This window comes from Bemisia tabaci, chromosome 1 (assembly GCF_918797505.1).
Source record: "Bemisia tabaci chromosome 1, PGI_BMITA_v3".
Taxonomy (NCBI): domain Eukaryota; kingdom Metazoa; phylum Arthropoda; class Insecta; order Hemiptera; family Aleyrodidae; genus Bemisia; species Bemisia tabaci.
The window spans coordinates 44,405,984-44,423,016 of NC_092793.1; the positions used below are offsets into that span (position 1 = coordinate 44,405,984).

The following is a 17,033-nucleotide window of genomic DNA, read 5'->3' on the forward strand; positions in this document are numbered from 1 at the left end:
CCTTCCTTCATACATTTTGCCGCTCATCTTTTCACTTTACTCCGTCTCTGTCTCCATTTTTTCCTTTTTTCTCGCTTTAACTTTCAATTAATCCAGTGCCAAAATTTGCCGCCCCTCAAAATTTGCCGCTATGGGCAAGTGCCCCAGTGCCCTATAGGTAAATCCGGCCCTGTTTCCACGTTACCGAGTTGCTGTGTTTTTGGTCTTACTGATTCAACTGAAATCGCTGGACTAACAAGGAGGGGAAACTTCGTAAGACTTAGACACTCAAAAGAAGCTTTGAATTTTGACTGGTGAAGCTAAAACGTGAGGTGCTCAATCTAGGTAAACTTATCAAATGCCATTTGGTTCTTCTGTTCACAAGACGCCATTTAATGGTACGATTGACCTCCCAAGATCATTTAGCTTTCAGCAGAAATGTTGCATATTCATACGTAAACACCCAGGTCATCAGATAGTTTAAACAGATACTTATAGTGTCAATCATCTAGCGTCAGATAGTTCCATTTCTTAACAGGTTTCAACAGTTTACGTCCACAATGCACCATGAGCACTAAGTAGAATAGTCCCTTGAAACTAACCTACTGATGGAGATATTAAATTTACAGGTGGAATTTCAACATTGATAGACTTATATAGAACTTATAGAAGAGCACAACTGGATTTACCCTTAATTAATAATAGAGGAGAACAAACAATTTACAAATATGATCCTTCCTGCTCTGGACAAATGATATAAATTGTATATATCGTGTCTTTAATTCTACAGCTTTGAATTTTGAAGGTTAACCAAGCAGAGAAATACCTTCTTGCTACCTAGAGTTTACTTGAATACTTGTTAATTGAGTGCACAAGGGAGCAAACCTTCAAACAAGCTGTGACCGATAATTTTGCTATAGAACCAAATTTTTAAACTTCCTCGGTGGGCAATTCTTTAAGCAAGACATTAAAGTGTGGAGGCTAGTAATGAGATAACAGAGGTAAAATTAAATTTATTTACTAGGACACACATAAACACTGGATTGGTATCAAATCGTTAGAGGAGAATAAAGGAAACTGAATGTTAGAACAAACCATAGATAGGTCGTAATCTTCTTTCTGCGACTGAGTTGCCTTCATGAAGTTTGTTGGCCATTTTCCCCAGTTATAAAGTTCACCTGAAAGTCCTTTTCTTCACGGTGAAATGTTGTACAGCACAAAATGCTGGACCCAGAAATATTCGCAGAAAGTACTTGTGCACTATGCACACATAATAACTGAAGGCGATAGAGAAGATCTGAAAACATGAATATACTACTGCTATAAATGTTTACACAATTCATTGGTTTACTTTTACTTACAACATCATTGAAAAAAAAATAGATCGCGTTTGCATCTTGAGGATTGTTTACCCTGTGACGTAGGTTGGTACAACAGGTACAACCTGACCAGCAAAGTCCGGAATTATGGATATATATGGAAATATGAAAAACGGGCCATAACGTCCGATTTTTTTGCTAAAAGCAACTCATGATGTAATTTCAAACACTTTTGACAGAATGACTTTTTATCCATAAACCACTCCATTTCCAAGAAAATCAATGATAAAACTCGTCCGTACCGACCTACGTCATCAAAAAATTCAAGATGCCCGAGCATAGACCAAGAGAATAATTAAGGACCTCCAACTCCCAATTTAAAGCTGTGTTAAAAACCGTTACTGCACGACTGCAGCGAACCTGTCAGAGGGTGCGGTGAACAAACGCCACAAACACTACGGAGCGGCAGAGATGGAAAATTTCATGAAATTTATCCGAGTGAAATTTCATGAAATTTATTGAAACTTTTGGGGATAGATTCAGAGGCTGATGCAGCAATCAGACGTGGAATTTAGCACCTGAATGTGGAAGTCAACAGTCATCGCCCAACGGCTGAAATTTAGCAAATTCGAGTTATTTTCATCCAGATGTGTATCAAATCTACTCGAGTGGTTCAGAAAAATTCAAAATTGGTCCGATGGTTGCTGAATTTTGCGCGTCACGCGCAAAATTCAGGCATCGGGCCGATGATAGGGTGGACCGTTTTTGAACTTTTTTCGAAATTCCAAGACGGCTAGTGCTAAAAAGTTGTGTTTTGGCATAAAAATAACGCTCAATTTTTTTCAGAATTTTTGGATGATGTCCTGAGCCCGTCCGACGCCATCTTTGTTGCCAAATTTTCGATTTTTTCGAGAAATTTTAAAGACTCTGTTTAAGGCCCGGGAAACGCGTAGAATTAATCAAATTTCAATTTAAAATACTTTAAATGTCATTTCAAGCGATACAGGTCAGGGTAGGACACCCCCAACGCGCAGAGAATGCCTTAGGGGACGCAATCATGGACCCCGAAATCCCTTAAAAATGCGCTTAAATACTACCTATATTTTATGTTAATTTTCATTGATTCTATTTTGCTCATACTTTGTGTTATGACTAACAAAACTTATCAGTAGACTATGTCCTACTATTTTACGGCTTACGATGTGGAATTAGGGTGCAAAGGAGTGCTACAGGGATGCCATATCCCTCAGTAATGAAAAAATAACCACCGGGCTAGAATAGGCCTCTGATCCGTGGATATCACTGGAGTAATGTTCCTGTCACCTGAACTGAGTACTTCTTAGTACAGTATGCTCAGACTGATGGTAAGATATAATACAATTCAACACATAAGTAGTTCATCTGGCAGCAGTGGGTGGCGGTTTCCATGCGCTTCGCGGATCGGAGGGTGGGTCACGGTGCCGGTTTTTTAAGGCGCTGAGCGCAGAAAAATTATTGTATTTGACAGTTTTTCATCAACCCCAAAACAGGTGTGCCGAGATTGAGGAGGCTAATGTATCTCACATTGTGTAAGCAAATAATATACAATAGTTTTTTTAAGGTGATTCGTCAAGCTCAAGTGACGTGGTCGAACTGGCATGCGATATATCGCATCTTTTAGGTAAAAAATTTCGGCAGATTTTGAATTTTCAGCAAAAAAAAGGACGATAGCCCTGCGCATGAGCCTAAAGAATCATTGTAAACCCAAAAATCTGCAAAATTCAGAGAAATGAAAGCAGGATAGTGTTTGGAAAAAAACCTCGCATTCGATACAGAAATCGATAGCTGAATCGAATGCGAGGTTTTCTTCCAAACACTATCCTGCTTTCATTTCTCTGAATTTTGCAGATTTTTGGGTTTAAAATGATTCTTTAGGCTCATGCGCAGGGGCTATCGTCCTCTTTTTTGCTGAAAATTCAAAATCTGCGGAGATTCTTGACCTAAAAGATGCGATATATCGCATGCCAGTTCGACCACTTCTTTTGAGCTTGACGAATCACCTTAAGTCCTTAAAAACTGTTTTTGACAATTTACACTGTTGCCATAAGCACTCAAATACAGAACAAAAAATACACTAATTTTCTCCCGGACTCGAGTAAATTTGGCAACAGTGTAAATTGTCAAAAATAGTTCTTAAGGGCTAAAAACATCTATTATTTTCTTACACGTTGTGAGATATATTAGTCTCCACTACCTCGGAGGACCTCCTTTGAGGTTGATGAAATACTGTCAAATACGATAAGTTTGCTGGGCGCAGCGCCTCAAAACTAACTGTGCCTTAATCCACCCTACCCCGACCCCTGAGTCAAAAATGAAATTTTCTCGTTTAAAATAGGCTACAGGGTGTCAAAACCGAGGACATGCCTAGGTTTGGAATAATTTGGACGCATTTTATAGCCGGAAAACGCAGTTCCGCGGATCGACCCATTTTCTTCCCATTTAAACCAATGTGATTTCTTCCGAAATTTTAATACAGCTTTGGGGGAATATATAGACTTCAGATAATATGCTGAGACAACAGAATTATCTTTTGGGGACAAAAAGGAATGAGAAAAAGCCCGGGGAGCAAGGTTTTGAGATGGTCGCCTTAAAACGGAACACCCTCTGAGGGTAGTTAACTTCGTTCCTCCAGGATCCACGAAACGCATGGAAACCGCCACCCACTGCTGCCAGATTGAACTACTAATGTGTTGAATTGTATTATATCTTACCATCAGTCTGAGCATTTGTAAGAAGTACTCAGTTCAGGTGACAGGAACATTACTCCAGTGATATCCACGGATCAGAGGCCTATTCTAGCCCGGTGGTTATTTTTTCATTACTGAGGGATATGGCATCCCTGTAGCACTCCTTTGCACCCTAATTCCACATCGTAAGCCGTAAAATAGTAGGACATAGTCTACTGATAAGTTTTGTTAGTCATAACACAAAGTATGAGCAAAATAGAATCAATGAAAATTAACATAAAATATAGGTAGTATTTAAGCGCATTTTTAAGGGATTTCGGGGTCCATGATTGCGTCCCCTAAGGCATTCTCTGCGCGTTGGGGGTGTCCTACCCTGACCTGTATCGCTTGAAATGACATTTAAAGTATTTTAAATTGAAATTTGATTAATTCTACGCGTTTCCCGGGCCTTAAACAGAGTCTTTAAAATTTCTCGAAAAAATCGAAAATTTGGCAACAAAGATGGCGTCGGGACGGGCTCAGGACATCATCCAAAAATTCTGAAAAAAATTGAGCGTTATTTTTATGCCAAAACACAACTTTTTAGCACTAGCCGTCTTGGAATTTCGAAAAAAGTTCAAAAACGGTCTACCCTAGGCCGATGACTTCCACATTATTACTCTTTTACTTATCCCGTGTCCGTGTATGCTCCACAATTTTTCCACAATATACAAGCGGAGGCTTCATCTTCACTAGAAAAGCCTTTACTGACTCTCTGAGCAACAGTTGGAAAAATGACAGTGGATGTTTAAGGTTTATCTACAGCTGCGTGAAGTAAGAAATTTCTCCGCGCAGGGGGCGCCACCGCTGTGTTTTAGAGTCCGTACAGCTCCTCGTGAGTCCTTGAGCTTTTAAAAAAGTTGAAGGAATTTCTGTTTAAATTGAAGAGTTATAAGTTCTAGCCATAACATTCTTCTTCCTATTGACCCTAAAAACAACGTGAAAAGTCATTTCTGAAGCTCTGCAATTTGATCCCAGAAAAAAGTAGGGTTAAGCATGATGACCTTGATGCAACCAATCGCGCTTGATCGCTCTCAGCAGTTAGCAGATATCTCTCTCCCACCGTGAGCTGTCTCTCTCGCACTTACAGATATCCCGTAAGAGAAACTGGGATCAATTTACAGCTTTTATTATTAGACATTCAAAGCTCGCGTTTGTTTCTAAGGATTCCAGACGTATGCTGCTAGAACTTATGAGTCTTAGAATTTAAGATACCTATTGTGATATTTAAATAATCACTGATTTCGGAGTCGGATTTTAGCAGCGCGACGTGGTGGATTTTTTCGGAACTACAGCTGAAGATTAACCTTAATCATTAGCTATGTTTATGCGAGCCTCTTAACCTAACTTCAATCGAAACCTGAGTTTGAAACGAGTCGAGTGTTCAGCAGAGATTCACTCCTGAATTCCGAAGGCAGGACTTACAAAAAATCCTGCCGAATTTCCATCGCAAACTGTCTGGTGCGCAGTCGGGAGCATCGATGTTCCCTTTCTGCAGACCCTAGGCACTCCGCACCCGGAGAAGGATTTTCTGTCAGTCCTCGCCTCAGGCAGAGATTCAGCCCCTGAGCTCTGAAGGAAGGACTGACAAAAACTCCTGCGGACCAAGACGGAATCTTTTAAAGTGAAACGTCCCTTTATGTAAAAGAAAAAATCTGCACAATTGCTCTTCTTTTATTTATAGGGTACGGAATTCGAAGTAAAACGACGTAGGCGTAAGGAATACAAAAAATACTAATAGGAAATTTCAAAATTACTCTTTGGGGCCGTCCATAAATTACGAAAGGCAATTTTTCCGATTTTTATGACCCCCCCCCCCCCTCTTCTATCGTTTAAATGCATAATTTAATAAAAAAAATGGCGTTGAAACAAATCGGTATTGTTTTAAACATTACTAATCGCTGGTAGGAGATCATGAAAAATAACAGTTGTATTGAAAAAATAACAGTTTTTAAATTCGAAAAGTTCAGAAAAATTACATTTTAACCAAAAAACATTAAACGTCTAAAAAACGAAATTTGGACTAGTAAGTCTTTAAATTAACGGAATTTGGAAGAAACAAAATTTTTGCGTTTGGCTTACGTATAGGCATAGGTAAGGCACCTCTGGACCTCCTCCCGGCTCCTGTAAGTGCATTAGGTACGTAATTTGCGGACGGCCTCTTTGGTAAAGGCATACTTACATTTATTTGTTTATACTGCCCACTGATGTTACATTTATTTCTGTCTTCGGAGTCTGCTTTTTCCTCTAAAAAAAATTATTGGACGGTCTACGTAAGATTATTAGGGCCCTACACCTAGGTCCAGAGGTTTCTCTGCAAGAGGAGCCCTTTTCAATTACGTGCGCAAAAATGCACGCCTCACTCTTATTTTATGGAAAAAAGTATTTCTTTACGGCCACTCGCGGCATTTATGACATAATGTGTAATATAATGATGTCAAAATTTTGGCACAGAGGGACGCGATCCGCGGACTTTCCACTCCGGAGGCGAGCTCTTTGCCACAGGGCTACAGCGACAAACAAGAAATCGCTTCATAATTGCTAATACATAAGTGCAATTGAAGTTCTCTCTTTCTCCACCAGAGCTGAGAGCATACACGCATCGGTGTCACGCTCCCGCTTACTGATGATCTGCGGCAGGATTTTCTGTAATAGCCCAGGCAATAGAGGATAGAATAGGGGTTTACCTTGCAAAATTTAGGTGAAATCAGGTTATGATCGATTCCTATGTAATTTTTTACGCTGAATCCGAATTTCTGGTTTCCCAACAAATTTTTCTTGTGCTAACTCCGGAAAATCGGAAAACCGCGAAAAATCACGTTTTTCCGCGGTTTTCCCGAGATATCTCTTTTCCCGTGCGATATATCGAGAAAATGGTTATTTCCAAAAATAAAGCTGATAAAATTTCCTATAAAAATGATCTGAACGTTTTTCTCATACGTCCACTAGGGAGAGAGCTGGAGCCGTGGAAAGCTCTAAAAACTCGTAAAATCGCGATTTTCCACGGTTTTTCGCCATTTGTGCGCAATAAATTTGTTCTTTCGCAAAATTTCAGGATAGTCTTACCTTAAAAATTAATGCTGCTTACTTCTAAGACAAAAATGATGCCAATTTTTTCTTTATAGGTCCATTGGAAGCGGTTTTAAAGCCGTGAAAAGCCACGAAAAGCTCGAAAATCGCGATTTCCCGGCATATTTTCGTTACATATCCGTTCCTGTCCAAAAAACTCATTTAAAGTGACTTCAAAATTCAATCTTATAAAATTGTCAACATACATACGTAGAATTTGCTCCCATGGCGCGCCCTCGTGCTCTGCGACATCCAAACGCCAGGTGTGCTTATCTACGTAAGGGTTAGTAGACAACGAACGACGTAATAAAATAGTGCAATTTTCAACATACTTAAATGATGTTGAAATTTCCTTGTATATCTGAAGAAACAACGGATATGGATTTGTCGAAAGCGTAAATAATGCAAAAAGTTGAAAAGTTTGAAATTTAAAGAATGTATTGATAGGTACAATTTTTCAATTACGCGAAAACAACTATAATAGTATCGTAATAATTAGATAAGAACTATGATAGTAAATATGTTCAATGTCAAGAAGTATAATTCAGATGCATGGTCAGGCACTCTGCTGACTGAATGTCCTGAGGATCTGAAATCAAAATGAAAAGCACGGGTATAATGGCATAACCTAACATATTATTTTCTATCGGTGAAAGAGCTACTAAGTTATAAAATTGGGTCATGGTTTAAAATGGCAAGAGGAACGTAATTGTTGAATTGTTATAGGTGTTATCGGTGTTTTTTTCTCTTTCCTGCTATTTGAGAATGTTACTTTGTGCCTACTATAATGTAAATTTTCTCTGCTCAATCAACTCATGGAAAATTTATTGTAAACTTGATGGGAAAATTCTCACCTGCGTTGTCATCATTGCCGTCTTTGCAGTATTTTAAGACTTCAGCATGACATCGTCTAAATCGGAGAACAGGAACTTCTGGTATGGATTTATCTTAATTTGAATTGCTCGTTTGAGCTTTTGCAACATCGTTTACTGTAATAAGAGAAACGTATGCCTAGGAAAATCTTTTGGTATTAATCTGAGAGGAGAACAATGAGTAAAGCAACCTGCATTGATACGGTTCGCAGATACAATCGCGATTTTTCGCTTCCTTGGCATTTCAGGATCTTATTTTTGTTGTCAATGAGTATATTTATCCATTGATTGTCGGTTCATAATAACGCTACAATTATTTGGAAATAATGTGACACTTGTGCAATTAATAGAGTAATGTCATGATTGCTGAAATCAAGGATATTAATGTGATCTGCCATAAGGCTAAAATTCTACATCTATCGTACAAGCCTCCCAAAATTATGAGTAGTTCACGGGTGCGTGCCGTGATTACTCTCACTCTCGTTTTCTCAATTACCTAGAGTAGCTTCATTTACATCACTGATAAAACCGAAGTGGAAGAAACCGTGATTTGAATTTCTGCGGTATATGAAGTCAATGAGTACATTTTTTTAAGCATCACTGGCCGTTTCTATCAATTCAAATAAAAATAAAAAAAAAAATTGAGTGAAATTAATACCTACCTGCAAACGTCTCCGAACTTCTTTCATCTCTTCGGTCGTCTGCTGTTCTTTCTGTGAACGATTCAGGAGTATATTCCATAAATCATCAGGATCATCTACGATAAGTTCCGCGGATAAGTCCTCATCGAGTGCATTCTCACATGTACCATTAAAATTTCGACACATAATTGTGCAATTTAATCCACCGAAAACATCATCACATTGAATTTTAAATTTTTGAGGTATATTTTTAGCCCCATATTTTTACACAAGATGATTAAGTCGCGGCTCAAAAGTGGAAAATCACAATTTTTCGCATTTTTTGAGCTACACATAATTCTCTATGCGGCACTTTTTGACCCATGCTAAAAGCTTTTCACGTCATAAATGTGTTGACAATTTTATAAGATTGAATCTTGAAGTCTCCATTAGCTGAGTTTTTGGCATAAGAACGGATGTGTAACAGAAATATCCACAAATTTAGAAAAATAATTTCAGAAATTGTAGTAGTACATTCTTCAAATTTCAACTTTTTGCATTATTTACGATATGGATTTGTCGAAAGCGTAAATAATGCAGGATTGCACTATTACAACATCATTCCATCCATCCCTATCCGTTGTTTCTTCAGATATACAAGGAAATTTCAACATCATTTAAGTATGTTGAAAATTGCACTATTTCATTACGTCGTTCGTTGTCTACTAACCTTTACGTAGATAAGCACACCTAGCGTTTGGACGTCGCAGAGCACGAGGGCACGCCATGGGAGCAAATTCTACGTATGTATGTTGACAATTTTATAAGATTGAATTTTGAAGTCACTTTAAATGAGTTTTTTAGACAGGAACGGATTTGTTACGAAAATATGCCGGAAAATCGCGATTTTCGAGCTTTTCATGGCTTTTCACGGCTTTAAAACCGCTTCCAATGGACCTATAAAGAAAAAATTGGCATCATTTTTGTCTTAGAAGTAAGCAGCATTAATTTTTAAGGTAAGACTATCCTGAAATTTTGCGAAAGAACAAATTTATTGCGCACAAATGGCGAAAAACCGTGGAAAATCGCGATTTTACGAGTTTTTAGAGCTTTCCACGGCTCCAGCTCTCTCCCTAGTGGACGTATGAGAAAAACGTTCAGATCATTTTTATAGGAAATTTTATCAGCTTTATTTTTGGAAATAACCATTTTCTCGATATATCGCACGGGAAAAGAGATATCTCGGGAAAACCGCGGAAAAACGTGATTTTTCGCGGTTTTTCCGATTTTCCGGAGTTAGCACAAGGAAAATTTGTTGGGAAACCAAAAATTCGGATTCAGCGCAAAAAATTACATAGGAATCGATCATAACCTGATTTCACCTAAATTTTGCAAGGTAAAATCCTTTATTGCCTGGACTATAAGTCTAGCCTTCCGGGCCAAGAGTGAATATTAGCTATGTTTATGCGAGCCTCTTAACCTAACTTCAATCGAAAAAACCTGAGTTTGAAACCAAGGTTCAAATCACGGCATAAACGATACGGAACTAACGAAATGTAGGTTTCCGAAATTTGTGTTTGAAACCTTATTTTACACTAAAGACTAGGTTTTCGCACTCCGCATAAACGAACCGGAGGTTGAAATTAGTTGAAATTCGACTTCAAATGCGATTTTCAGGTGCGCGATCGGCAATATGGCGGATTTATTATCATAACGTTCGTAAACAACTGGTGCTTATCCCACGATTTAGCGTTAATTTTGTCATTATTCAACATTTTTTACAATCATAATTTTACTATAATTGTTGCTTAAGCACTTTTACGTGATTCCTTCAGTTATATGTGGCTTACTTATCCTTATTTAGCTAAACGTAGGACGTTATTTTCTAGTGAAGGTGTTTAGTGTCAGATGGAATCCAGGCTTATTACTGCTTTTCCAGATAATTCTTGCAACTCTAATCAACATTTTATGACTACAGAAGCAAAGCAAGCAAAGAGCTTTACAGGCTACAATTGAGTAATAGCCTTACCTACCAGTTCATCATCTGCGGAGAACTTTTTTACTGTATCCAAACGATTTGCCTAAGATTTCAAGATAAGGCACCATGCTTCCCTTTAAGTAGTGCACCGAATTTTTTCATTTCAATCTACCGATTAAATCTAAAATTTGATCCAGTCAGAGCTGCATAGCTCTTGAATTTGTGTGTTATCCGTGTATCTATTTCCTGGTTGTCCTACTGGAAGTGTGACTCCAGCCACAACCGTGACCTGCTGACTTATTTCTTTGATCCAATCTCTTGTAAATGATGACTCAAATTCTGAAGCCATCATTTATTGAAACTAGTTCAAAGTTATTGCTCCAAAGTATCGTCACTCTTCTCATACTGATGCAGAAGGAAGGAGATTCTTCGGTGAGTGCTCTGTGATCTAAGATTTTCAATTTGAGATAAGAATAAGGTTTTTATTGAGGCGTGTAACAATTTTTGGTCGTTGAACCACTTGTCATAATTGAGTTTTGGCGTTAGAGATGCATCAACTGTGGAAAGTGGCTCTGCCTGTGCAAAAATATCTTGTGACAGCAGTGAATGTTAGTAAATGCGCTTTACAGATAGACTGAGAGCTCCAGATTCCAATCTAACTGAATTATTAAATTCAGAAGGATTTTTGAATTGAGTTCATATCGAATCTCAGTAGGAGAATAATATACAGTCTAAGCGAAAGAATATCAATGGTAAGGTTGGGTTTGTGTCTTAGATTAGTGAAATGCAATGGCAGGTTCTGAAATCTTGTTTGTCAGTTGCTCTTTAAGTACATGAGTCACCTTTGAAAATCAAGTTTAAGGAAAACACACATAGGTAGGCAAACAGTGGTAGGTAGCTTGCCTATTTTCTTCCTGTCTTGCTCATGGACTCGGAGAGCAGTCGGAAAGAGGGGTGCGAGAAACAGGATTTCAGCGCGTGTCTCTGGGAATGTGGAAATTCAGAATTTGTGAAGCGTCACCAGTTTGTTGAGATTGTCACCGTCCATTGCCTCAAGAGGATTTAGACGCTTCTGCTTCAGCGATACATTGTTGACCTATCAATATCTGCTTATTTTGATCATATCGTGAAGGAGGAATTCCCATAAGTATATCCCGATTCTTTATTTGTTTCACTACAATAATGGCAGACACACAATCTTTACAACAGCATGGAGTGAAGGTGCGGTGCTTTACTGGATTAGCACTCCTACACTTTCAATGCCTATATCTAAGTACCTATTGTAAGATCATTAGAAGCTCAATCAACAACATGATGAATTTCTGCGCCTGCCATAATTATTTTTAACATCACTAAAAATTACCTATGGCAACTTTTCTGAACTCAGAATATAAGCTCGAGCATGATTTGGAGGGTTGTTGAGATTAGGTATTCATTCAATTTTAAAGATGAACGTGAAATGATGAAACATCTACTGTCATTTTTCCAACTGTTGCTCAGAAAGTCAGTAAAGGCTTTTCTAGTGAAGATGAAGCCTCCGCTTATATATTGTGGAAAAATTGAACATACACAGGTTAAAAGAGTAATACCTAATAATTTATTGAATCAATTCATAGTGGAAAAATGAAGTATAGCTTGTGAAAATGGCGCCAACATGAAATTCAAGTTCAATCGAAAATATGCGCATAAACAGCGCCAAAATCGGAAAGTTTGATTTCCCGCGAAAGTCGGGTTACAGCGCCCGCATAAACCCGACGGAGGAAACTTGCATTACAAACTCGGGTTTCATGAAACCCCGGTTTCGAGCCTCGCATAAACGTAGCTAATCTCTACTAAACTCAAACGCCGTTTGGAACCAGGGTTCAAATCACGGCATAAACGATACGGAACTAACGAAATGTAGGTTTCCGAAATTTGTGTTTGAAACCTTATTTTACACTAAAGACTAGGTTTTCGCACTCCGCATAAACGAACCGGAGGTTGAAATTAGTTGAAATTCGACTTCAAATGCGATTTTCAGGTGCGCGATCGGCAATATGGCGGATTTATTATCATACCGTTCGTAAACAACTGGTGCTCATCCCACGATTTAGCTTTAATTTTGCCATTATTCAACATTTTTTACGATCATAATTTTACTATAATTGTTGCTTAAGCACTTTTACGTGATTCCTTCAGTTACATGTGGCTTACTTATCCTTATTTAGCTAAACGTAGGACGTTATTTTCTAGTGAAGGTGTTTAGTGTCAGATGGAATCCAGGCTATTTGCTGCTTTTTCAGATTATTCTTGCAACTCTAATCAACATTTTATGACTACAGAAGCAAAGCAAGCAAAGAGCTTTACAGGCTACAATTGAGTAATAGCCTTACCCACCAGTTCATCATCTGCGGAGAACTTTTTTACTGCATCCGCTTGATTTGCCTAGGATTTCAAGATAAGGCACCCTGCTTCCCTTTAAGTAGTGCACCGAATTTTTTCATTTCAATCTACCGATTAAATCTAAAATCTGATCCAATCAGAGCTGCATAGCTCTTGAATTTGTGTGTTATCCGTGTACGTAATTCCTGATTGTCCTACTGGAAGTGTGACTCCAGCCACAACCGTGACCTGCTGACTTATTTCTTTGATCCAATCTCCAGTAAATGATGACTCAAATTCTGAAGCCATCATTTATTGAAACTAGTTCAAAGTTATTGCTCCAAAGTATCGTCACTCTTCTCATACTGATGCAGAAGGAAGGAGATTCTTCGGTGAGTGCTCTGTGATCCAAGATTTTCAATTTGAGATAAGAATAAGGTTATTATTGAGGCGTGTAACAATTTTTGGTCGTTGAACCACTTGTCATTATTGAGCTTTGGCGTTAGAGATGCATCAACTGTGGAAAGTGGCTCTGCCTGTGCAAAAATATCTTGTGACAGCAGTGAATGTTAGTAAATGCGCTTTACAGATAGACTGAGAGCTCCAGATTCCAGTCTACCTGAATAATTCAATTCAGAAGGATTTTTGAATTGAGTTCATATCGAATCTCAGTGGGAGAATAATATACAGTGTAAGCGAAAGAATATCAATGGTAAGGTTGGGTTGGTGTCTTAGGTTAGTGAAATGCAATGGCAGGTTCTGAAATCTTGTTTTTCAGTTGCTCTTTACTTACATGAGTCACCTTTGAAAATCAAGTTTAAGAAAAACACACATAGGTAGGCAAACAGTGGTAGGTAGCTTGCCTATTTTCTTCCTGTCTTGCTCCTGGACTCGGAGAGCAGTCGGAAAGAGGGGTGAGAAACAGGATTTCAGCGCGTGTCACTGGGAATGTGGAAATTCAAAATTTGTGAAGCGTCACCAGTTTGTTGAGATTGTCACCGTCCGTTGCCTCAAGAGGATTTAGACGCTTCTGCTTCAGCGATACATTGTTGACCTATCAATATCTGCTTATTTTGATCATATCTTGAAGGAGGAATTCCCATAAGTATATCCCGACTCTTTATTTGTTTCACTACAATAATGGCAGACATACAATCTTTACAACAGCATGGAGTGAAGGTGCGGTGCTTTACTGGATTAGCACTCCTACACTTTCAATGCCTATATCTACCTATTGTAAGATCATTAGAAGCTCAATAAACAATATGATGAATTTCTGCGCCTGCCACAATTATTTTTAACATCACTAAAATTACCTATGGCAACTTTTCTGAACTCAGAATATAAGCTCGAGCATGATTTGGAGGGTTGTTGAGATTAGGTATGCATTCAATTTTAAAGATGAACGTAAAATGATTAAACATCTACTGTCATTTTTCCAACTGTTGCTCAGAAAGTCAGTAAAGGCTTTTCTAGTGAAGATGAAGCCTCCGCTTATATATTGTGGAAAAATTGAACATACCTACACAGGATAAAAGAGTACCTAATAATTTATTGAATCAATTCATAGTGGAAAAATGAAGTATAGCTTGTGAAAATGGCGCCAACATGAAATTCAAGTTCAATCGAAAATATGCGCATAAACAGCGCCAAAATCGGAAAGTTTGATTTCCCGCGAAAGTCGGGTTACAGCGCCCGCATAAACCCGACGGAGGAAACTTGCATTACAAACTCGGGTTTCGTGAAACCCCGGTTTCGAGCCTCGCATAAACGTAGCTATTTTACGTTCATCTCTAAAAATTGAATGAATACCTAACCTCAACAACCCTTGTTTATGCGAGCCTCTTAACCTAACTTCAATCGAAACCTGAGTTTGAAACCAAGGTTCAAATCACGCCATAAACGATACGGAACTAACGAAATGTAGGTTTCCGAAATTTGTGTTTGAAACCTTATTTTACACTAAAGACTAGGTTTTCGCACTCCGCATAAACGAACCGGAGGTTGAAATTAGTTGAAATTCGACTTCAAATGCGATTTTCAGGTGCGCGATCGGCAATATGGCGGATTTATTATCATAACGTTCGTAAACAACTGGTGCTTATCCCACGTTTTGCCATTATTCAACATTTTTTACAACCATAATTTTACTATAATTGTTTCTGAAGCACTTTTGCGTGATTCCTTCAGTTATATGTGGCTTATTTATCATTATTTAGCTAAACGTAGGACGTTATTTTCTAGTGAAGGTGTTTAGTGTCAGATGGAATCCAGGCTTATTACTGCTTTTTCAGATTATTCTTGCAACTCTAATCAACATTTTATGACTACAGAAGCAAAGCAAGCAAAGAGCTTTACAGGCTACAATTGAGTAATAGCCTTACCTACCAGTTCATCATCTGCGGAGAACTTTTTTACTGTATCCGCACGATTTGCCTAGGATTTCAAGATAAGGCACCCTGCTTCCCTTTAAGTAGTGTACCGAATTTTTTCATTTCAATCTACCGATTAAATCTAAAATCTGATCCAATCAGAGCTGTGTAGCTCTTGAATTTGTGTGTTATCCGTGTATCTATTTCCTGGTTGTCCTACTGGAAGTGTGAGACCAGCCACAACCGTGCCCTGCTGACTTATTTCTTTGATCCAATCTTTTGTAAATGATGACTCAAATTCTGAAGCCATCATTTATTGAAACTAGTTCAAAGTTATTGCTCCAAAGTATCGTCACTCTTCTCATACTGATGCAGAAGGAAGGAGATTCTTCGGTGAGTGCTCTGTGATCCAAGATTTTCAATTTGAGATAAGAATAAGGTTATTATTGAGGCGTGTACAGAGTTAAGAAATTTCATGAAAGATTATAAAAAGAAATTTCATGAAATTTCGTGAAATTTCATTTAACACGCAGAATTCAGGATTAAACCCTTGAAACTTATGAATCTCCTTAAGTTCATTTGTATGCACGTGGTAAACTGTGAAAGGGAACTTTAGAAATGCCCAGAAAGTTGAGTAAAACAGCAAAAACATAATTTTGAATTTTTTTTCTTAAATTTTGGTTGAACACACAGCGCACAGCCGTACCAGTTGAACACCAAAATAAATTTTACGGATAAAGTAAGACGGTAGCTTTCATATTTGGAGCAAAAAAAATTTCTTGACTATAAAGAATCCTAGTACCCCCTAATAGTATATCGTTCTATTTTGGTACAAAAGAGAGGGATCTTGAACTATCTTTGAAACAATTTAAATGATTTTTTCATTTGTCTCTGATTTTTTTCAGAAATTAACAGTTTGAAATTTGAAGTTAGGGTCCCCGGTTCCCCTCCCCTTGATAAGCCAGAACTGCCAGAAGAGAAAGAGTAAGAGAAGACCAGAAGAGAAAAGCTGAGAGAAGACCGCGCTCCAACTGGTCTAATTGACGAATATTATTCTCTTTAAAAATAAAAACAAATTCTGTTAGAAAAAATAAGCATTTTTGACATTTTGTCGGTCGAAAGAAATTTCATTCGATGAAATTTCTTTTAGCAACTCTGGGCGTGTAACAATTTTTGGTCGTTGAACCACTTGTCATAATTGAGCTTTTGCGTTAGAGATGCATAAACTGTGGAAAGTGGCTCTGCCTGTGCAAAAATATCTTGTGACAGCAGTGAATGTTAGTAAATGCGCTTTACAGATAGACTGGAAGCTCCATATTCCAATCTACCCGAATAATTAAATTCAAAAGCATTTTTGAATTGAGTTTATATCGAATCTCAATGGGAGAATAATATACAGTGTAAGCAAAAGAATATCAATGGTAAGGTTGGGTTTGTGTCTTAGGTTAGTGAAATGCAATGGCAGGTTCTGAAATCTTGTTTGTCAGTTGCTCTTTACATGAGTCACCTTTGAAAATCAAGTTTAAAAAAAAATACACATAGGTAGGCAAACAGTAGTAGGTAACTTGCCTATTTTCTTCCTGTCTTGCTCATGGACTCGGAGAGCAGTCGGAAAGAGGGGTGAGAAACAGGATTTCAGCGCGTGTCTCTGGGAATGTGGAAACTTAAAATTTGTGAAGCGTCATCAGTTTGTTAAGA

The 17,033-nt window shown here is 38.1% G+C and overlaps 1 protein-coding gene across 1 annotated transcript in view; it reads right to left on the reverse strand.

Moving 5' to 3' along the window:
• Positions 1-1,388, reverse strand: part of psidin (phagocyte signaling impaired) — an 87,312-nt gene extending 85,924 nt beyond the window's left edge. Inside the window, exon 1 of the mRNA XM_072301299.1 lies at positions 1,075-1,388. Within this exon, the coding sequence (XP_072157400.1) occupies positions 1,075-1,135 (61 nt within the window). The 5' untranslated portion in view covers positions 1,136-1,388. The remainder of the gene's footprint in view (positions 1-1,074) is intronic.
• Positions 1,389-17,033: the final 15,645 nt, after the last annotated feature.